Source organism: Rhizomucor pusillus (assembly GCF_041956525.1).
Source record: "Rhizomucor pusillus strain CBS 183.67 unplaced genomic scaffold VTP01scaffold_26, whole genome shotgun sequence".
Classification (NCBI taxonomy): domain Eukaryota; kingdom Fungi; phylum Mucoromycota; class Mucoromycetes; order Mucorales; family Lichtheimiaceae; genus Rhizomucor; species Rhizomucor pusillus.
Window position 1 is genome coordinate 56,537 of NW_027192168.1, and position 20,631 is coordinate 77,167.

Sequence of the window (20,631 nt, forward strand, 5' to 3'; positions counted from 1 at the left end):
TGAAAATATGCATGTGTACATCATTATTTCATTTTATGCATTCTTATTTATAAGCGCTAAAATTTGGAATCGCTAAAGTTTGGAATCGGCTAGTCACAACAGCTTTTCGATATCAGCAGAGATCGATTTCGGCTCCGTAGTGGACGCATATCGATTAACAACGTTGCCTTCACGATCGATCAGGAATTTCTAGATAATTCGCAAGATCAATATCTCCCGTCATTACAAGGTTATCTTCAAATTATACCTCAAAGTTCCACTTGATGCGTTTAAGACTGCAAAGGAAAATCACACCATGGTGAGCATAATTGTAACAGTTGTGACATGTCCCGCACCGCAGCAACGTACCCAAGAATTCCGGGTTTGGATTCCTTCAAGAACTTGTAAAGAGGATGTTCGTGATCGCCATTTACATCGCTAAACCCATCCAGTATTAGTTAACCATGACTTTCCGCATTTCATACATCCTATCACTCACAGCTTGGCAGTCAACGGGAAAGTAACATTCCAGTTGAGTGTGCAAAAGTTTTGAATTTCTACAAAGCATCGATAAGCAAACCATAGCAGTCGTGATGACTTCCTTTGATTCGGTGTATACCTTCTTCACTCCCAGGCTCTGCAAAAAAGTAACATAGTTGTTAGTCAACGAGTTCGTAAAAAGCTAAGAAGAATTCAGACGCAAAATGGCATTACCTTGACCACCAAACTGATTGCAAGGGCAGCCGACAATGGTGAAGCCGCGATCTTTGAACTTTTGGTAAAGTTCTTCGAGACCTGCATACTGCTTTGTAAAACCGCACTTCGACGCGACGTTGACGACTAGAACGACCTGCGTTGTAAGGGTTAGGCGCGCCCTTGGTTTGCATAAGATATTATCTCGATCTGTACTTTGCCCTTGAGTTGGCTCAAGTCCCAGTCGTTGTTCTTGATATCTTTGACGGTAAAATCGAAAAACTTGGTCATTGCTCTCTTTGCGGCCATAAAAGTAGCAGGAAGAAGAAAAGAAAAGGATGGGTTTTTATTTTAGTTTACGAATAGGCGTCGGTCTGCAAATTTGCACTCAGCATGGACAGCAATGGAAGGCGCAACAGTGAGTCTTGGACATCCAGGTATTCGGCAGCCAGTGAGAGCAAAACAACGTCAGCTTCTCTAGTCGGCGCTTTCTTGTCCGCCAAGTACTCGTCATTCTCCAAATTTAGATTAGGCCTGTCCCAAGGCACAATAATGTCTTGAGGTTCCACTCTCTGCAGCACATATTTGCTTGTCTCTGTAATTTCTGTGCTGATCTCTTTCATAAGCATTTCCACCCTAGCGTCTAACACCAGTCTCAGTATCCACGTAAAACTGCTAGCTAGCCCACATCCTGTATGCACTTACTGCTTCCTCGTTTGCTCTTCTTCCTTGGAGGTCCATATACTTCTTTCGGTGCTTTATCAATTTCGGTCTCTTGCACGACTTTAGGCTTCAAAGCTCTTGTGATTGTTATAAATCATATTTACTTTGCATTTTCCTGAAATACGCTTACAAATTCACTTTTCTCCAGTGCTCAAGATTTCCTTTCAATAATAGGAACCTCTGCATGCAGCTTGGATACCACAACCTTGTCTGATTCCTATAGAATTCCCAAACATGCTGCATTAGTACAGTTTCCTGGCAGCAAGCTTTGCTTGGATACATACTCTAGGTCTTCCTTCCTGGGGAAGTTTGCCTTTCTTGCCTTTCTGAATTTGATCCAATTGTTTTGGGCAGCCCACAGTGCACATACCATTGCGCAGACTTCAGCGAGAGATTGTCCTGGAAAACTGATACACGTGAGCACACGCTGCATCTCTCTAGCTGCAAGATATTCATCGACTAAAGATTATCCACGCTTGTAAGCATTGCAATAGATCGCTGGTTCGTTGCAGGATAAAGACGTACCTGTGCAATACAATTGACCGCAACATCTTATCAAAGCCAATTCCTCGTTTCCTTCAAAGACGACGCCGCAGTGGCGTGCAAAGCATTGGCTGTACCGATCAACCAGGCGATATAGAGTCTGCATCTTTCCTGGATAGGCAAAACTGCTTCGACCGTCGTAAAGCAACCGCCTAAGAAACTCTGCTGGGACAATAGCTTGAATATCCAGGTACGGCAATTCCAGGCTATGAATCCAACGATGAATATCGCATAGAAATACTGGTAACCTGAACCGCTTGCAAGCCAGGTAGCATAGTACAATGGAATGATAGTAGCGTAAAATGGGCCAAGTATATGACATTGCATTATCCGTTACAAAGCTTTCTTGTTCTTGTTTTGCAAAAATGTCAACTTTATATTCTCCTCTTTCGGAAGCGTCGATCAGTTCCTCCAGATCATCAAGTGAAAACCGACGGGGTGGAGGCGGCCGTGATTTCGCATTGTATGTTTCCGGTAATTCTCTTTTCGATGCTCGTATGTACATAAGCCAAAGTTCCCGAGCCATCATCTCGAAGGATTCCGGAAGCCGGAGCTTGTCACGGATGCCTCTAACAAGGGCTCGATACGCGAATTGCACCGCGAGGGTGGCAACAGCTGCAGAGTTGTCTCCTCTGAGGAACGCTAAAAGGCGATAAAATATCAGAAGCAGTTTTGTATGCGAAACAAGTTTATCTAGCCTACTGTTCTCCTCTGATCGATCAGTAACACCGCGCTTGGGCCCTTTTTGTAGACGGAGGGTGGTTCGCTGTTCAGAAACTTCAGAGACTTCCTCACGCCAGGAAGATTGTATGTGACCATTTTTGCATGCGATGGTGCCATCGTCGCTTTTCCGAAAACGTTTTGCTCCACACTCTGGACATATGCGTCGAGCTTTTGCCATGAGTATATATGAGTAATGGGTGTGTAAATCGATATAGAAAAATATTACAGTGACGGTTGTGTGATTTAAAACGTATGCTAAAGTGAAAGGAAGTAAAGTCGTAAAGGTATATTGGTTGGCCGTAGACGAAGTGTGAGCGTAACTAATTTTTGCGACCTTCTCGCTCTTCAACGGAAATCGTATAGGCGTTTTCGTCTAAAATTCTGTCGAGCTCTGACTGCAGTTCGTCAACCTTGGAAGCTTCGATGAAAAGGTGTGTGTCGTCCAAATCTTCAATGACAAAATTGCTTCGCTTGTTCAGATTGAGCACGATTTGTTTCACGGTAGTGTCACACTCCAGAAGGACGCCCTTGATCGCTTTAACCATTAAGGTGGGAAAAGGGGAAAGGGAAGTTGGTAAACTTGACGACAAATCAGGGCTCTCCAAAGCCGTATGGCTTAGCAGTGATTTTCATGCAGAAACCAAATGCCAGGCACATCCGCAACATACACAACTGATTAAAAATCATACTGTAATAATCAAAGTTTGCTTGAGCACAGGCGGTGAACCTTCGCCTATGGAGACTATCAAAGCATTCTAAGTCGAGACAGAAAATGATATCAATAACAAACGCATAGTAATCCCCTCCACGTACACAGCAATTTTGAACCTTATGACGTTGACAAGGTGGAATGTGATGATTGTAGGGTATCGAATGCAGGGCATGTAAATTACGGGAAGACCAGAAGGAATTCCAGTATATACCTGATAACGACTATTTTGAATATTATTCCTAATATGCTTCCCTTTTCAGAATACTTGTGCATAAACGGAATAAAGAGAAAGAAAAAACTACGTAGAAAATATTATTTAAGGTACTTTCAACCGCCTTTTAATACCGTTGAGAAATACCATATTATTTACACGCATACGCTGTTGTCGAGAAAAAGCAAAGGCACCTCCGTATTGCCTTGGATATTGGGCGGCATTTGAATTCAATGGCAGCAATGGGGAAAATGGAGCATGCTCATCATTCGTAGTACCCCCTCTTCTTTTTCAGCCCGATGTCCCGAGTAAGTATATCCACCATGGCAACTGTCCTATTCAGTATGCAAAGCTCGGCTGCTTGCTTTGTGATCGATCGATGAGGATGTATTCGCGATGCAAGTGTCTCGGTAGTTGTACACAGTCGAATCTTGGGCCAGATGATCAGGCGATAGAATATCCATCCGTCCGTCTATCCACATCCATCCGTCGTATCAGCGATTGTAATCAGCAAAACTATGCGGTATAATATGCTTGGAATCGCAACGAAGGGTGTATCTGGCTAAATGATCGTACAAAGCAAGCGGGTTGCGGGTATTGGAGCATTTGGACAAGGACATTTGCCGATGATTGTCACAAAGGGATTCTGGACAATGCTTACTAAATTTTGACGTTGCAACAGTTCCACGAATATCAGGTGGTTGGCCGCAAGCTTCCTTCCGAGCAGGACCCTACGCCCAAGCTTTACCGCATGCGCGTCTTCGCTCCCAACGTCGTGGTCGCCAAGTCCCGCTTCTGGTACTACTTGAAGAAGCTTCGCAAGGTCAAGAAGGCTGCTGGTGAGATCGTCCACATTAGCGAGGTGTGTATTGCACTTGGACAGATTTGCACGGAAGTGGAGCTTGATATTGATAACGTGTGTTATAGATCCGCGAAAAGAGCCCCCTTACCATCAAGAACTTTGGTATCTGGATCCGCTACGACTCTCGCTCTGGCACCCACAACATGTACAAGGAATACCGTGCCTTGTCCCGTGCTGAGGCTGTCGAGAACTGCTGTATGTATCCTCGGTTCAAATACTGAGTTAACTACTCTCAGTTTGTTTAACGAAATACTGTTCATTGTAGACCAGGACATGGCTGCTCGTCACCGTGCCCGTTTCAGCTCCATCCAGATCATCAAGGTACATATATCGAATAGGTGGATATGCCGATATTTAACGAGAGTACTGATCATTGGAATTTGCTGCGATTGTAGGTTGCTGCTATCAAGGCCGCTGATGTCCGCCGCCAATACATCAAGCAGCTCTTGAACAACAAGCTGGCTTTCCCCTTGCCTCACCGCGTCCAGCGCTCCGACAAGAGACACACTCCTCTCTTCGTTGCCAAGAGACCCTCCACCTTCTACTAAGCTGTGTGTTCTCGGTATTGCTAGCGCAATAAACAACTTGCTTCAGCTTGTGTGAAGTTAGGGAATTTATTTTTATGGATTTTGATACATTGATGTCAAATATGGATCAGTGCACCTAATCGAGGGTCGATGGATTATTTATTCGGAATGGCTTGACTGAGAAAAGATGCGTTGATGACAGTTCAAATTGAAAACTTCTCCTGACTTGGAGCTACGCGCGAGTGCTCAACCCTCACGAATCGTCATTGAATTTGTTAGCACAAAATCTTTCGGTCATGCAAGAGTCTCTATCTTGTTTGTTAACATCCAAGAGACTATATGGCCGCGGAAAGATTTCTTTTTCGTTCAGCTTCGATCCATGTTATCAACGAAGAGTATACTCAAGTCTGATGATGTTAGTGTATTATGGACCTTGACTATTTCGTTTGTAAACGTGTAGATGTAGAGTGAGCCTTGGGATAAAAGGTAACCACGACCAGAGCCAAGTCCGTTCGTGGCGCCGCGCACGCGTCTGGAAAACTTTTGACGAGTTTCTGAGATATCGCAGTTACCAACGTGTTTAGCATAATGAGTACAAAAATGGAGGTGGATTCAACAGACAAGTCCCTAGAAGAGACCAGTGGTTATATACTTCCTTGGTAAATGCTCTCTACATACCTTTTGTATTCAAGTGCGATTGGCTGAACAGAAATTTGGATCATGTAGGGTTGAAAAGTACCGGCCGATCTTGTTACAGGATATTGTAGGCAATGAGGACACTGTTGCACGTCTAAGAGTGATCGCAAAGGACGGCAACATGCCGAATCTCATTTTAACGGTAATGCCCTGGCGCATTCGTACAACGATCTTGTACTGACTATCCTTTTCTTATTCAGGGACTTCCCGGTATCGGAAAGACTACAAGTATATTGTGCCTTGCTCACGAAATGCTAGGCAGCGCATACAAAGATGCAGTCTTGGAACTCAACGCATCAGATGACAGGTCTGTATTACTCGGCATCAGTACCCTATTCTTCATTTTTGACTCGTTTTTAGAGGTATCGAGGTTGTTCGAAGTCGTATCAAGGCATTCGCCCAAAAGAAAGTAACATTACCACCGGGACGACACAAGATCATTATTTTGGATGAAGCTGACAGGTACAACCATTGGTATGCGACGTAGAATATATGGATTCTCACAAGAGATACGAATAGTATGACGGGAGGTGCACAACAAGCTCTTCGACGCACAATGGAGATCTATTCAAACACAACACGTTTCGCGCTTGCATGCAACCAATCCACAAAAATCATAGAACCCATCCAGTCTCGATGCGCCGTGCTGCGGTATACGAAACTAACGGATGCTCAAGTTCTGTCACGTCTTTTGGAAATCTGCAAAAGAGAAAATGCAAGTAAACTAGACATCTTCAACTCCGTGCAATCTTTGCTAATATTATTCTGGCATTCCATAGGTCAAATACAGCGATGAAGGTTTGGAAGCACTCATATTTACAGCCGATGGCGATATGCGACAAGCAATCAACAATCTGCAATCCACACATTACGGGTTTGGATATGTGAATGCTGAAAATGTCTTCAAAGTATGCGACCAGCCTCATCCAGTATTAGTACAACATATCCTCCAAAGCTGTGCAGAAGGCAACGTAACAGAGGCTGACAGATTAATGAGAGAACTTTACGATTCTGGTTATGCTTCATTGGATATTATCACCACTGTCTTCCGAGTAATCAAGTCTTTTGATAAATTGGATGAAGCATTGCGACTTGATTTTTTGAAGGTACCGGTTTGGATGCGTTAAGTGAGACCATCATGTCTATACATACTCACTGTGCCTTTGCACCTTTTTCAGGAAATTGGGTTTACTCACATGCGTATTCTCGATGGACATCAAAGCTTAGTACAGCTATCTGGACTTATAGCTCGTTTATGCCAGATTGGCAAGGAAAACCCCGCTCGGTAACAATAAGCATAATAACATGAAATATTTACGCGTTTTATTGCTATGTACAATTTTGCTATTACTTGAAGTTTTTACGCCGGAAATAGTGGGCTAGGCTCTTGCTTTCTAGGCAATTTTGGCTCGTATTCTAGAATGATGATATTTTTAGTTAATCATCTTTTTTGTCACACTAAAGATTATGACTTACTTCGCTCATCGACCATTGTTTTTTCCCGTACGCACGCGTTGGTCCAATCTGTGGTTACAAACCGCGGTAATGGCATCCTAAATGGAATACTGTTGCTAAGTAAAACTAGAAAATAACATCAACCATAGCTGCAATCCAACCTTTTAAATGCTTCTGTCAGAGAAGGCAAGCGTTTCAAGTTATCTGGGTCCATCACGACATGCGTCACGCCTTCTTCAATGCTGCTTGTAATCTGTCCTCCGTAAAACCGGATATCGGCTGCTGACAAATGTAGCCTCTCTCGTGTACGTTGTTCTGTGACCCAATCCATCGTTATATCCTCGCTTCTGCTTATGGGTTTATCGTCTGCGGCAACATCTAGGTAGGCTTTCACTCTTTGAAACATCAAGCCCGGGATACCTGTATTTGGAAAATATCGTTCATGGATCTCATCAGCCAATTGGCGCGCTTTCTCCGGATCTCCAGCTTGGTTTGGCATCCGTTGAAAGACCTTGTGCCCAACGGTGTGAATCAATAGTTGTCGGTTTTTCCTTCGCGTTTGAAATATTTACCTCCTGCAGACTTTGCTCTGTAGCATCATTTGTATATTCGTCTCCCCACGGATCCATCTTGGCGCGAAATTCTAGTTTCTTCTTGGCGGTCGTATACAACATATACCTACAGTATTCATCAGCAAACTTGTACAGTCCGGAGAAGGCAGTCTTTGAGAACATACTTGGGAGCCAAATCGAGCAAATCCTGATTCTCTATACAGTCCAGGATCCACCGGGGCAAAATAATGTCATGGTCCTTTTTGCTCATGATACTCCTAACCGATATGTCTTTCACATTTTTTTTTTAATATCAAACACTTTGAAATCCTTTTCCATAATATACCTACTTGGTGTACTGGCAATAATGCGATCAGCGTTGACGGGGTTTTGACAGAAACTGCCTCCGTTCTCTTGTATCAAAGCTTCCAAAGCTTGTTTTGAATAGGTCTCGTCTCCAGTGATTACATCTACTGCATGTTAACATAACAGCGAGATATAAACTCAAGTGTCTGATACTTACAAAACATATAGCCACCAAACAAGGACGTTTTAACTTTGATATTTTTGACATCAACGCCTTGCTGACTTTCTGTCAATGTGAAACTCCTTGACTATATCTGCAACGTTAGCATTATACTCAAACTCGTCATTTTTGATGAGCAGATACTTGCAGGACGCGCGGATGTCTTGGTTTTTGCACGCTTTTTGGTATGACCACTACGTTTAAAAGAAACGATAAGAGAAATAAAACGTGATGAGCTCTTGGCTGTGAACTCACATGAGGTCTTGTTGAGAAGCAGACCGCTTCTTACTGCCAACCGTTCCTTCTTTTCTTGCTTTGATCATTTCTGGATGTATCATGTAAGTCGCTTCGTATTTCTGTTGAATACAAGGAACTTACCAGTATAAGTCATGATATCCTTCCATGATTTGTCCGTCCGAAACGACATGAATCGAGGAAACCGCAAGGTGTTTCCAGCTCCATACATGTCTAAGCTTTGATAAGTACCAATCATTTAAAAATAGGTTTGCAGTGACACGTACTTCCCCATATAATTTCTGAAGCCTTGACCTCGACCACGACAGACCTATATGAACCAGTTATGTTTACGTAAACTTTCGGAACTTTTTATACTGTAAACGTACTTCGAATAAGGTACAATGACGTCCGGGTTCTCGTTCGACTTTGGAGGATGGATTAACCAAGATGGCTGCCGTTTCGGGTCATATCTTTCGCAATTCTCAAAATATTTCCTAGTTGCAAGCATTTTAGTCGAAGATTTTAAGAATTCTTTAGTATTTTGGACTTCCTTACCTGAATTCATCGAGCTCATCCACGGTATAACCCGTGCCCAACGTAGCAAAAGTCATGAATCTGATGGAAACGTTTCAAACATCAAGTTTCCTTTGTTTATCGGCATGCAAAAAGCTTACCTTGGATTATCCTCGCTGTCCTTATCGCGATCATCTCGGATTGCACACAAGAATTGACTGAGACGGTTTCCGCGTCTTCCAGAGCCATAACAGGCACCTTAGAGCGTTGTGAATAAATATGCAAGTGCTGAATAGATGATTTCCACAGCACCTACCCACAACGAGCAAATCACAGTTGTCATTCAAGCTGTTGATATATTCTGGCTTCAGCTTAATCCAAGTTTGATTTCTTTGTCCGGGTTCATAAACTGATCCGGGATTTTTGATAACAAGGCCTTCTTGCCTACCATGCGTCTAAGTAACATTTTTTCTTTGGCTCACACAAAGCAGACCTACCTTAGAGATATGGCCCGATCCAATGCATCCACGATATCTTGAAATGTTGACTTTTCTTCTCGAGGTAGCAAGTTAAGATTGCCTCGCTTCTCTTTAACAACACTTCCTAAAATTTTCAATCTACTTGAAAGCGGATAGTCCAAGAGCGGATTGCCGTTGCAGTACACGATATCAAACACAATGACTATCAAGGGACATTAGATCTCACGTACGCGATTCCTGAGTCTAATAATTGCAGACTTACAACAAGGGTGAGCCTTGTGTGGGTCGATACTCTCATCTGGGATTTATGGTTAATATTAAGAAACCTTAAATTTGATTTTGATCTAGAAATACCTTTGGCGGATGACTTAAGAGTTCCAAAAGGTAAGAAGACGTCGAGCTTGGGATCATAGGCAACCATTTCTCCATCCAAAATCAAACTGCATCGAGCTAGATGTAAATCGATAATGGGAAATGAACGCTTTCCAAATCGAATTTTCTTACCTGTCAGCCCTTAAACAATCGATAATAGCACCAGCAAGTCGTCCTTCGATCGGTGAATCTCCATAAAGGAAGGTATAATCTATAGATCGTCTAATATATACCCAAACAACTCTCTCAATAACGCGAGTCGACAATGCAGATTGGCAAATATATACCTAGAAAACCACATAAATTTGCCTGTCTTTTTATCGAAATGCATCTGTATCCGCTCTCCATCAATCTTTTCTTCAATGTAAAATCGTCCATTCGATAGTACTCTGCTGACATCCTTTGGCACATCTTTGTGACCAAGCTGCGGCTTGAACGGATGGAAAAGCTGGATCGTCTATAAACCAATGTATAAAACGTCAATGCTAGTCAAGTGGCGTCGTATAGCAAAGTAAACGCACCGTTTGATGAAGTTTCTTAAAGGGATCCTGTAAATCTTTGCAGACTTTCTCCAAATTGCTACAGAGTGCATACATTTCACGTGCTTGTGGATGATATACTTGAAGCATGGAGTTGTCCGTCATGCCGATTTTCAGATCTGCAGACATGCAAAGATTAACACTTACAACACAGATGATCGATGAATTTTTGCTACCTTTCAAAATGATACGAATCAACCATTTTTGCTCGAATGGAGTGTATACATTTACTATATGCTTGAATATGTTTACTCTGCCGCTTTCATCTCTAATGCAAAAGGAAATTTAATCATGCTGCTCAATGATGTAAATGTTATCGAATATTACCCTTCTGATTTCGACAATTTATCAAGCAGCACGTTTACATCATGCACTGTCTGCGTTGGTTGCTGCACAGTGGAACGAGTTTCGATTATGCTGTAGGCAACGGCCACAAAATCGCCTGTTGATTTCTGGAAAGGGGCCGAGTGATTTAGTAAGCAAATAAAGACTGATACTATTTTTATGTTGACCATAACTGCGTACCGCATATTTGGATCGGAATACTGCTGATGGCTGCTTGAACTTTGTGAGGTCGTAGGCAGCTGCCGAGTTCCTGCCCAGGCCCAATGCATCAATGTACACTTTGGCAAGTTTGGTTTCTTTCATATTGTATCGCTTCTTATCCAGCTACATAGATATCAGAGTTAAAAACGCTATATTCCCAATATGCACCCGAGATATTGTACGTACATGTGGTAGCAGCAACCTGAAGGCCTCGTAGAAATCTTGGCCGTACTCCTTTCGCCACTCGTAAATATACTTGTCGAGTCGTCGTTTCTTCGGCTCGGTGCCACGCTGATCAGCAATGCTCTGCATCAGGGCACAGAGATTGCTGAAAAGCGGTGACTTTGGTTTGTCTTCAGACATGGAGTGGGGACAACAAGGTATTGATCAGATCAAAGAGAAAACTCGCCCTTTTTGAATGCATAAAGTGATCAAAATGATCTCCGCATACATTTCTTTGTCCCACTTTCACGCGTCTTCCGTTATTGTCTTCAAACTATTACCTTGCTCTATCTGTGCAAGTACTACTTACCAGAGTGCAATATTCATTTTATCTAATGCAGATCTCATTACGAATCACTTACAGGATCTGAAGTGATCCAATAGATATCACACGGTACATGTGGCTTCCATATCTTTAGACTCGAGATAAGTCATTAAACATATCCAATGCGAAATCAGGTTTTTTGATTTGGAGTGTAGTTGGATGGGCACTGTATATAAATTACAATGTTCATTATCGTAAGCAGATGTTCAGCAGGATGATCTGCTAATGCCCATTGAATACAAGTTCGGTGCAATAGAATTCAATGGCAGCAGTTGTACGTTCCTTTTTCCCGTTCGCTGCATGCGGCTACAGGCAATCACACTGCAAATTTGCATACTTTTGCTCGGCTTGAGTGGTTATATATACGCCACTTATGCGCAACTGGCTCCTCCAGCGGCAACATATACCCCTTTTTTATCAGTTAGCCTTTCAGAGACACCCACACCGTGGTCTGCTGCAAGTCAACCTAGTAGCAGTGCAACACCAAAGGCTATTGCACTGCAAGCGAGGGATGAGAGACATTCTACTCGAGCAATTACAAGATCGACCACTACCGACGATAAAACCGGCAAAACTGTAACCATAATTGTCACAACTATCGTAATTATACGACCTAGTCCAGATCCCAACAAGGTCATTCACGACGGAAATACTTACGCTCGGCAGCAACAAACAAAAACCACCACAAAGACACAAATGTCAGATCCCAACGACGCAGCCATTGCCCGTCAACTACAGGAGGATCAGGCCGCACTGCGGCGAATGGTCACCATCCTGTCCGTAGTCGGCGGTGTCGGTGCCATTGCCGTAGTAGCTACACTCATTGTCTTCACCCGCATGCGCCGACGGAAGCGGAAACAACGAGAATATCAAACTAGACAAGATGAACAGCGTCTTAGTGGTGACAGCAACGGTGGTTCGCCGGTGACAGACACGCAGCTTATGCGAACAATAAGCTCGGCGAGAGGGCAAACATATGCCGGCAACAGCAATAATCAAATCGGCGACAGGAACGACGACGGCGACCAAGGCGACGACGACGACGAGGAGCACTACATGCCTGCACCGTCAGCCCCACCGGCTCCTCCATTCCTGGAGACGCTGGATCAAGCTGCGTATAACCCCTTTTCTCATCGACGTCATGTTATATCAATGTCTTTACAAACAGCTCCAGCGCCTTCTGCTCCGACACCAAAGGAATTAGATGCAGCGGTCGATGATGCTCCTAGCCAAGCAGAAGCCAGCTCATCTGTGCTGAATAAACCTCAGTACCCTGTCCATACATGTGCTCACTGCAGCCATCATAGCCGTTCTTTACCTCTCGAGCCTCCCGAAGCGCCGCCTCCAGCGTATACCCCGAGTGCACCACCGCTTTACGAATATCCGCTCTCTCAATCGCCATCCGCACCAACTTCATCTTCCTCTTCTCATCCTCCTGCAGACGAGGCTCGACAGTCTTGATGGTCAAGTAAAAAGAGAGAGAATAATGTTAGGAAATGGCTGGATCCTTCTTTCCTATCCATTTTTGCTCTGCCGCCATAATCGCACGATAATCAACATCATTTCAATGCCGCATGTTTAAACAGCAAACAGTCGAGCTATCTGCAGTCGTAGCAGGCTCAACGTATTTTGTTTCTCGCCATGTGCTTCTTCTTTTTCTCCGCAATCGACCTTACAACCACACGTATATCCCGTTTTTAATCCTTTTATGCACGCAAAGTACGTGTAGCATGCATAGTCTTTGATACCCCAGACGCTTGTAAGGTCTTTTTACCTTACAGGTTTAGATGATGTATATTTCTTCAAATCTTGTATACAATTTACCCCATTATCGTACGAAATGCATTCTATTTGTTTCGATTGATGTTTTCGTTGCATTTTTGGTTTAATGAACATCTGGGTGGATCAATGTCGTGCCATGCCCCTCTTGAGACAAGAATGGTACTGGACATCTGGATAGCCGAATGACGTTTCGACCTCCTGTCTGGATCGTCGGGTGGTCGTCGAAGATACAAGCTCCATGCATGCCATTAAGGACTAGATCCGAACTTAATTGAAACAGGTTACTGCACGGCAAAATATCGTATGACAACAAAAAGTGTCATTTATTCAGAGTTTCAAGCTCCATATCAATTGAAACAATGTAATTTCGAATGTAAGCATGGATTAACCTTCTTGCTACGGGGCCTTAAAGTGGCTGTTCCTAAAGTGCATAGACTATGATGCGTGCGGGCGTTGGGTTGCAGACATGGTATATGTATAGCGTAGATAAAAGCATGTGAAGGAGATGTCAACTAAAGTATAATACAGCATTTACATCGCGGCATAGTTTCTGCACTGTCGGCGTCTGTAGCTTGTTAGCGCCGCCAATCTATCATTGATAAATGCCGTATTACACGTTACCTTCAGCGGATTTCGGGTTGTAATCGCGCACTAGTAAATGTACAGTGTAGCATTCTCCACCTTCGAGTTTGTTGGCTAGCCAAAACGCATCGTGAGTTTATAGATCGCAAAATCATGCAGCTATATCTTACATTCGAGTGAAGAACTGCTATCCAAAAACTTCCCGAGGTACAATAATTCCAACTGTTGGAACGTTTTCGGTGCCGGTCGTCGCGGATTCCACTCTGTTAATTAAAACGTTTAGATCTTTTCCACTATCCAGGTATAACAGGGAGCGAACCTTGAGGCCAATTTGACAAGAGGTGCTTCTTAACATCCAACACCTTGGTACTGGGCTCGAATTCAAAGACGTGTCTATCGCCGGATATCAAGAGCAGCGTCAGCCGCACGAGATCCAACGGTACCTTGCGTTCTTCTTCTTCGTTGCCGTCGTCGTAATTGCTAACAGATTCGGCGATAGCTCCGGAATCATTGCGAACTGCTTGCTGTTCTTCGTGACCACTGTGGTTGCTACCGGATGCCGGAAGCGGCGCCGTGGAATGAAGCTGTGCAGCGGAGGTATTATCGGCAACTGGTAACATTGCGGACGGCGAGGGCGGTGGTTGTTGCAATGTCACAGTTGGGTTACTGGGAATGTTGGTAGCCGGCACTGACGTCGTTAAAGGTATATCTGTTTGCTGTTCAGCCATAGACGCTAGCCTTTTTTCAATGTGGTGTCAAAAAAATAAACAAAAGCATGCAAGTTTGGCAAGTCGTTGGTGTCGTGGTTTTTATCATTTTCCGCACTCAGCAAGCCTTGGAAAATCCATTCAGCATGCCTTGTGTCGTAGGCCGTACACTGCATCTCTTTGGTGGCCGCTATCATACATAGTAGGTGTTGAAAATATGCCTTCTGAAATATTCAAAGGGGGGTTGGTGTTACAGAAGATGTAAATATTGTAGGCAATTTCTAAATTTCCTTGTTATCGCGTATGCAATACTAATACTTCCACAAAGACAGTACTTTCCATCGACGGTATGAAACTGCAAGAGTGCTAAGTCCATTTGGATGATTTATCAAAAGGGACGCAAAGCCATTCTTGCTGTACCTACGTGTGCGAAGTGCTTGTGAAACATTCAGCTTTAATGTTCGACGTGAATCGAGTTGAAACAGTTCGAAGAAGGCGGATAGATCATTGCAATTGTTGCGGCAGTAACTGGAGTTAATCTGAAGAGGAAGTCTCAACCGTATAGCTAGCTTTTGCGGCCCATTAGAATAGTAATTCTGCGAAGCTACTATTATATGTATCTGCCTGGGTGTAGTGAGTGATAAAGTGGAAGCGAGTACTGTTCTGTAGTTTCGAGGTCGAAGAAAATGGATTATCTAGATTGATTGCAATTCATGTCATGAGGTTGAAATACCTGCTTTCAGCTGATAGCGCCAGCAGTATTCCTTATCATCATCACACTGTAGATTCAAGCATTCACAAGACATCTTGTTTTTAAAATCTCGTGGTTGGCAGTGATGTATACACGGTAGGATCATCGACGGACTTTTGCTGACTTTTGATTGCATTGCATGAATTTTTCTATTTCTCACCAGTTTTCCTCTTTCGAGAAATTTGTCCTCTTTTCTCTTTCTCTCTCTCTCTCCATGTCTGATGCTCAAGCTGATGATTCTCATCCCCTCCTCTACCGCAACAGCATAAATTCGCCAACCGGTGAAGGAAACGCCATGTCGCACACTGATCGAGATACCCACGACTTTGACAACGGTCTCGACAGGGATCAACTTTTGAAGGAAGCCGCCAGTAGAAGCGGCAGCAAGGACAAGGACAAAAAGTGCTGGGATTGCTATCCTCAGCTTGTTCGAAATATCGAAAATAGAGGAACTCCTGAACAAGTGGAAAAGTTGCATGAACTGGAGCATCAAAGTCCAAAGACTTGAATCTGCAACGCAAACATTTCCTCCATAGCGTCTCTTGTATGTGCAAACAATATTAAACGATATTAATTAATAACAATAAAAACCCTGCGTACAAGCATTGCAACTATTAATTACTTTCGATGTCTTAAAGAACGTTTCGTTTCCCAGATTTCCTTCATGGCCTGTTTCACCTTTTCCAGATTGTCACGCCAGTTCTTTTCTGCAAGTCCTCCCAATTTTGAAACCTGCTCCGATGTGTACACAAAATTCCAAGTGCTGCAGAACTCGGCTGTCTGCGGATCGAAATCGGCGTCGTATTGCTCGTTCTTGACCAGAGGAAAGTATGCAACTGTGATAGGGTTAATCCGTTCTGGATATTCCACCGCTGACTGCGAGTCTGACACGGCTTCTTCCGAGGAAGCTGTCGTGAAGACGGCGCACGTGTCTAACTTGTCCGTAGAGGTGGGCCACACAGCGCCGGATGGCCAACCGACAATGCCACGCCGCTTTGCATATCCTTCGGCCCGCTGAAGGTGAGGAGCAGTCTCGATATCAGCGCTCAGATCAAAAGCTATGATGAGGTCCACATCTCGACCCTTTCGCAGCAGCGGATAAAATGGAATGTTGTTGTCACAGCCCGCATCCACCAAGTCAATCTCTTCCGTACCATACAATGTTGTGCTAGTATCGTCTGAAAGTCTGTAGAACGGATTTGCGAACCTGGCTTGTGAGAAAGGATGGAAGGTCGACATGGTGCTGTGGTACGCGTTCAGGATTTCATCCACTTTCTCAAGAGCAGATGATGGCAAGAGCAATCGGATTTCTTGATAGAAATGGGCTAGACTTGCGGTGAACGCTGATCCAAACACGCTGCAATCCAAGTTAGACATTTTACCTTTATCTATTACAGGATTTAAATTTACCCCATCAGGATACCAAGAGTCTGTTCAGGGAGACGTTCAATATTTTTACCCTTGTCGAATCGACGACCGAAAGCCCACACTGGAATCCACGCTGGTTTATACATTTTGATAAGCATTCTCCTCGACAACCAAAGATATACATTTGCTTACCATTAATTTCCTCACTGCCCATCGTATAAGGCGTAAACTCAAACCATTGATAAAAGTCAGATGGTTCTTCTTCCTCCTTCTTTGAGCTTTCGATAGCATTTGCTTCATTTTCTACTGTCGCCTTAGGCTCTCGAACTTCATGCCGAACAACGCAGTAAATCGGGATAGGTAAAGATCCATCTTCAAAGTATTCCTTTTGCCGCGAGAGCTTAAGCTCAGATCGTTCCAAGATGACAGGAAGCACTTGCGCTCCATCATCATCTTTGATCTTGCCGTCTTTTTCCTCCATGCTCGAAGTATCTCGGTCGATTTTTTCGCTGTACGACTCCATACCTCTTTCATTCGTTCCGGTCCCTTCGCTCACCGTCACTTTCCTCGTCAAAAGCGTGAAACCGAGCAGCATTCCAAAAATGTCGACTAGATTCAGCGTGCCTTTCAATTGATAATATCTCTGGATAATGCCTTGCAAAAGGATCTTGGCATTGTGCGTAGAAGCCCTCAGTATCGTGATGAAATTTGACAGATTGGCAATGTGCGTGTGAATATGGCTTTTCAAGTGATCCATCAGCGTATCAAAGGAAGCGTCAGCTAATCCGCTGTAGAACTGCGCCATGCCCCAAGTCGAACCAGATACACCTAATAAGCAGACAACTAAATGCTAGCTCGAGATATGGATCGACTCGCCAACCTACCAGCGGTGTAAGTAACGCAATCAAGTGCTCCCGTCTCTCTCATTGCTTTCATGTAGCCTGTGCTAGCCACCATTGCCCGATACCCTCCTCCACTTTTTGTCATTGTAGATCAGTCAACAGCCAGAATTTCTTTGTGTCACAGTTCCAAATACCTGGATGCAATGCCGACAATGGGAATATCCTCCAGATCTACAATTTCCGGATCCACGCCAATGAACGCAGCAAATGCATCGCGGACATGCTGCTTCCGCTTCTTGATGAATTCTTGCTCTTCGTCGCACAGGTCTGACGATTGTCTATTGCAACCTTTTAGACGCGTGTTGTTTTAACATATATATATTACAGCATAAACGTCGTACCTTACATAAGCATCTACGTTGATCTCTGGATGCAAGCTAGGGTCCTGATCTTCACGTCTCGTTTCCTGGATTATCTTTTGAAACTCGTCCATGTAAAGGTATTCCCAGAAGCTTTCGTCACTCTTGCGCAAATTCTCAATTTGCAGCGTGAAGGCTGGATACAGCTCTGTTAGCTTGGCATTGACTTGCTCCAACGATGGTAGCTCTGGCCATTTGACATTGTTCCATGCATCAGACAATGAGTTTGAGTTGAAAACAGTATTAATGAAATCGTCTCCGGTTGCTTGCAATGTCTGTAGATTCAACCAACTCTCTTCCTGTTCTTCGTTATCTTGCTTGCCGGATCGCGCGCTTTCCTCATTCTTTGACAGGCTCTCCTTCCTCTTTGCCCGGTATTTTAGACCCACATAGGCTACGATCGCCAGCGTGCCCAATATAAACAAGGTTCTTGCTTGAGGCATAGTATCACATGAAAGAAGAACCCGCCGATCCGTTCGATCGATCTAGCATTTTTGGGGTGGAGATATGCCCGCTGATTTCCTTTCTGTGTGTTGCAGCCGATGCATGGTAGATCTCGTACAAAGGCAAGGTTACAGCATCTTTATTAACAGGAGCTAATATCTATGCTATGAATGATTGGGATAAATCGCGACGTATTTGGACAATAGCCACGAAAGGGGTGCTGGAGACAACCACTTACTCACGAACAATCATAATATCTTGTCCGTTGTAAAACGAAAATTATGTATCAATATATATATATATATATCTGCTGTTGTCTAGTGATCTTCTGTACCGGGAAATGATAACTGCATCGATAGCGAAAGAAGGCTTTGCCATCAACCTATGTAGTTGAGGAAATAGGCATTGAGAGCGACGTGATGTTAATAACATTATCAAACGAAACAGCAATTACAGCACTTTTGAGAGAAGAAGTGGACAACTAAATAACAGAATTTATTCATTACAACTACGTAGTACTAGTACCGTCAATACAAAATGTTCAGCTCTTGTTAGCAACAGATAACTCCAATGTTTGAGACCGTCGATCCATGGGACCATGAAGTCCAACCCACTGGATGGAAGCGACTGATTTCCGCTTCAAAGATGCAAATGCTGAGCTTTTCCAAGAATTCATCGGAAGTGAAGGAGGTGGTGGACGAGGGGCAGGAGAAGAAGATTGATTTTTTGATGCATTCGAATTCGTGCTGCAAGTATCGGGATTACCATTTCCGGTTGTATGTCCATGTTCTGCTCGACTTGATTGAGAAAACGGCTCGTTGCTTGCTGTGGCTGTTTCGGTAGAATTGATGACAGGATACGCACGCTGTCCAGCAGCGGGAACGACTTGGTTTTGACCCGTCATCATACTTTTCAACTTCTCTTGCATATCCGCATTTGCTTCGCCGACAAGAGTTCTTCGTCTCCAACGTCTCTTAATATCCACGCAAGAATACAGAAAGATAGCCAACGCAATGCCACCAATCAGCAAGGCAACGCAAGCTACAGTTGATATCCAGAATGGAGCTGCAGACTGCGCATCGTCACGTTTGTAAAGAGCAGGCAAAGCGGCCATGTTTGCCGATTGCAAAGGAATGGAGATAGACGATGAAAAGAGGCAAAAAGTAACAGTAATTGTAGAAATGATCTTGTTTTTATATCGTTTTTGCTAATGATCGACACGTACTAGCTCAAGAGTCGAACACCTCCTTTTTTCATCATAACTATATGATGGGATCACCCCTGAAGCCGACAAACTCAAAAGATATTCACTCGAAAAGTTGCCGTGTGTCACATCGTATATTGCCACAAAGGAGTGGGAACTAGCCAACCCTCAAGTTTGCGACCACAATCTACTAACTTACCTGTTTGCAAGCGCAACGCAAGTTCCAAAGATATATGAATATAACCGAGTTGTCGTAGTATGCAATGCATATTAATCCACAGAGATTGTGATTTGTGAGCAAAAAAGCCCAGCGGGTTCGTTCTCGTCTCACCCTTCAGGCATTGGATTTTATTACATCAAAGACGCCTATTCCTCGTCCTCTTCGTCCTCGTTGTTGGCAATGTTGAAGTATCTCAACTCGTAGGTAGCCTTGTCGACGGCAATGACACGAAGCCAGTCACGGATCTGGTTCTTCTTCAAGAACTTCTTGGTTAGGTACTTCAAGTAGCGCTTAGAGAAGTCAATGTTGGCAACGACGGTGATCTTGTTATCAGCACCGCGGGTGATGACAACATTGTCACCCAAGTTGTTGGTGCGACCTTCAACCTTGATGCGGTCGTGGAGGAACTTTTCCTGTATATACACGTTAGTCATCTCGCGAATGTCGAGATCGAGCTTTGCAGTTGAAACTTACAAAGGCAGCGGCATCAAAAATCTTGTCATTGGCAGGGCCGGAGCAGTCAATGACGAATTTGGACTTCTTGGGGACGGAGGTCTTAATGGGAGCCATGGCCAGATAAAGAGAGAGAGAAGAAAGAGAAAGCACACTGTTTGCCGCTCGACGGGGTTCATTACACAAAGATGAAAAAATTTTTTTTCTGTGCCGTCTCTGGCTGCTCCGCCTGAAACTGCAACGCAGCAGGACAGATGGTGGAGGTTACATTACGGGGAAGAAATGGTTAGTACAAGAGAAAAATGGAAGCCGTGGACAACTAAAAAATAGACATAATGTATTCTAAGTTGAATCAGCTGCTTTAGAGTTTAAGCTTAACAAGAGATATAGTAACCGAGAAGTGATGATATTATATAGGTGGATGA

The 20,631-nt window shown here is 43.8% G+C and overlaps 12 protein-coding genes across 12 annotated transcripts; 4 read left to right on the top strand and 8 right to left on the bottom strand.

Annotated features, from left to right (window-relative positions):
* Window positions 1-93: 93 nt before the first annotated feature.
* On the bottom strand, window positions 94-981 carry VTP01DRAFT_5850 (uncharacterized protein; the record flags this gene model as incomplete). Its single annotated transcript, XM_069384686.1, has 7 exons — window positions 94-189; window positions 248-275; window positions 349-417; window positions 479-536; window positions 599-616; window positions 694-829; window positions 889-981. The coding sequence occupies 7 exons, from the start codon at window positions 979-981 to the stop codon at window positions 94-96; spliced, it is 498 nt and encodes a 165-aa protein (XP_069234894.1).
* Window positions 982-1,028: 47 nt separating this feature from the next.
* On the bottom strand, window positions 1,029-2,839 carry VTP01DRAFT_5851 (uncharacterized protein; the record flags this gene model as incomplete). The annotated part of the gene is made up of 6 exons (XM_069384687.1): window positions 1,029-1,315; window positions 1,378-1,472; window positions 1,526-1,612; window positions 1,680-1,854; window positions 1,921-2,580; window positions 2,641-2,839. 6 exons carry the CDS (start codon window positions 2,837-2,839, stop codon window positions 1,029-1,031), a joined length of 1,503 nt encoding a protein of 500 aa, XP_069234895.1.
* A 142-nt stretch (window positions 2,840-2,981) lies between these two features.
* Window positions 2,982-3,206, bottom strand: VTP01DRAFT_5852 (uncharacterized protein; the record flags this gene model as incomplete). The annotated part of the gene is made up of 1 exon (XM_069384688.1): window positions 2,982-3,206. The coding sequence occupies one exon, from the start codon at window positions 3,204-3,206 to the stop codon at window positions 2,982-2,984; it is 225 nt and encodes a 74-aa protein (XP_069234896.1).
* A 763-nt stretch (window positions 3,207-3,969) lies between these two features.
* On the top strand, window positions 3,970-4,994 carry VTP01DRAFT_5853 (60S ribosomal eL20 domain-containing protein; the record flags this gene model as incomplete). Its single annotated transcript, XM_069384689.1, has 5 exons — window positions 3,970-4,107; window positions 4,267-4,446; window positions 4,512-4,641; window positions 4,712-4,767; window positions 4,842-4,994. 5 exons carry the CDS (start codon window positions 3,970-3,972, stop codon window positions 4,992-4,994), a joined length of 657 nt encoding a protein of 218 aa, XP_069234897.1.
* A 567-nt stretch (window positions 4,995-5,561) lies between these two features.
* Window positions 5,562-6,958, top strand: VTP01DRAFT_5854 (uncharacterized protein; the record flags this gene model as incomplete). Its single annotated transcript, XM_069384690.1, has 7 exons — window positions 5,562-5,632; window positions 5,700-5,811; window positions 5,870-5,976; window positions 6,030-6,131; window positions 6,189-6,384; window positions 6,449-6,775; window positions 6,848-6,958. The coding sequence occupies 7 exons, from the start codon at window positions 5,562-5,564 to the stop codon at window positions 6,956-6,958; spliced, it is 1,026 nt and encodes a 341-aa protein (XP_069234898.1).
* A 71-nt stretch (window positions 6,959-7,029) lies between these two features.
* VTP01DRAFT_5855 (uncharacterized protein) lies at window positions 7,030-11,250 on the bottom strand (the record flags this gene model as incomplete). Its single annotated transcript, XM_069384691.1, has 25 exons — window positions 7,030-7,085; window positions 7,146-7,222; window positions 7,286-7,635; window positions 7,697-7,802; window positions 7,861-7,966; window positions 8,026-8,145; window positions 8,199-8,289; window positions 8,350-8,395; window positions 8,457-8,526; window positions 8,580-8,669; window positions 8,723-8,766; window positions 8,825-8,932; window positions 8,994-9,053; window positions 9,113-9,209; window positions 9,268-9,395; window positions 9,449-9,632; window positions 9,693-9,728; window positions 9,785-9,870; window positions 9,935-10,024; window positions 10,090-10,259; window positions 10,324-10,460; window positions 10,518-10,609; window positions 10,669-10,793; window positions 10,867-11,010; window positions 11,074-11,250. 25 exons carry the CDS (start codon window positions 11,248-11,250, stop codon window positions 7,030-7,032), a joined length of 2,790 nt encoding a protein of 929 aa, XP_069234899.1.
* A 484-nt stretch (window positions 11,251-11,734) lies between these two features.
* VTP01DRAFT_5856 (uncharacterized protein) lies at window positions 11,735-12,895 on the top strand (the record flags this gene model as incomplete). Its single annotated transcript, XM_069384692.1, has 1 exon — window positions 11,735-12,895. The coding sequence occupies one exon, from the start codon at window positions 11,735-11,737 to the stop codon at window positions 12,893-12,895; it is 1,161 nt and encodes a 386-aa protein (XP_069234900.1).
* An 833-nt stretch (window positions 12,896-13,728) lies between these two features.
* Window positions 13,729-14,526, bottom strand: VTP01DRAFT_5857 (uncharacterized protein; the record flags this gene model as incomplete). The annotated part of the gene is made up of 4 exons (XM_069384693.1): window positions 13,729-13,781; window positions 13,838-13,912; window positions 13,969-14,061; window positions 14,118-14,526. 4 exons carry the CDS (start codon window positions 14,524-14,526, stop codon window positions 13,729-13,731), a joined length of 630 nt encoding a protein of 209 aa, XP_069234901.1.
* Window positions 14,527-15,470: 944 nt separating this feature from the next.
* VTP01DRAFT_5858 (uncharacterized protein) lies at window positions 15,471-15,764 on the top strand (the record flags this gene model as incomplete). Its single annotated transcript, XM_069384694.1, has 1 exon — window positions 15,471-15,764. One exon carries the CDS (start codon window positions 15,471-15,473, stop codon window positions 15,762-15,764), a length of 294 nt encoding a protein of 97 aa, XP_069234902.1.
* Window positions 15,765-15,874: 110 nt separating this feature from the next.
* On the bottom strand, window positions 15,875-18,328 carry VTP01DRAFT_5859 (uncharacterized protein; the record flags this gene model as incomplete). The annotated part of the gene is made up of 6 exons (XM_069384695.1): window positions 15,875-16,613; window positions 16,667-16,757; window positions 16,817-17,452; window positions 17,509-17,600; window positions 17,661-17,804; window positions 17,868-18,328. 6 exons carry the CDS (start codon window positions 18,326-18,328, stop codon window positions 15,875-15,877), a joined length of 2,163 nt encoding a protein of 720 aa, XP_069234903.1.
* A 542-nt stretch (window positions 18,329-18,870) lies between these two features.
* VTP01DRAFT_5860 (uncharacterized protein) lies at window positions 18,871-19,443 on the bottom strand (the record flags this gene model as incomplete). Its single annotated transcript, XM_069384697.1, has 1 exon — window positions 18,871-19,443. One exon carries the CDS (start codon window positions 19,441-19,443, stop codon window positions 18,871-18,873), a length of 573 nt encoding a protein of 190 aa, XP_069234904.1.
* A 456-nt stretch (window positions 19,444-19,899) lies between these two features.
* Window positions 19,900-20,323, bottom strand: VTP01DRAFT_5861 (60S ribosomal protein eL22; the record flags this gene model as incomplete). Its single annotated transcript, XM_069384698.1, has 2 exons — window positions 19,900-20,166; window positions 20,228-20,323. 2 exons carry the CDS (start codon window positions 20,321-20,323, stop codon window positions 19,900-19,902), a joined length of 363 nt encoding a protein of 120 aa, XP_069234905.1.
* Between the last annotated feature and the right edge of the window lie 308 nt (window positions 20,324-20,631).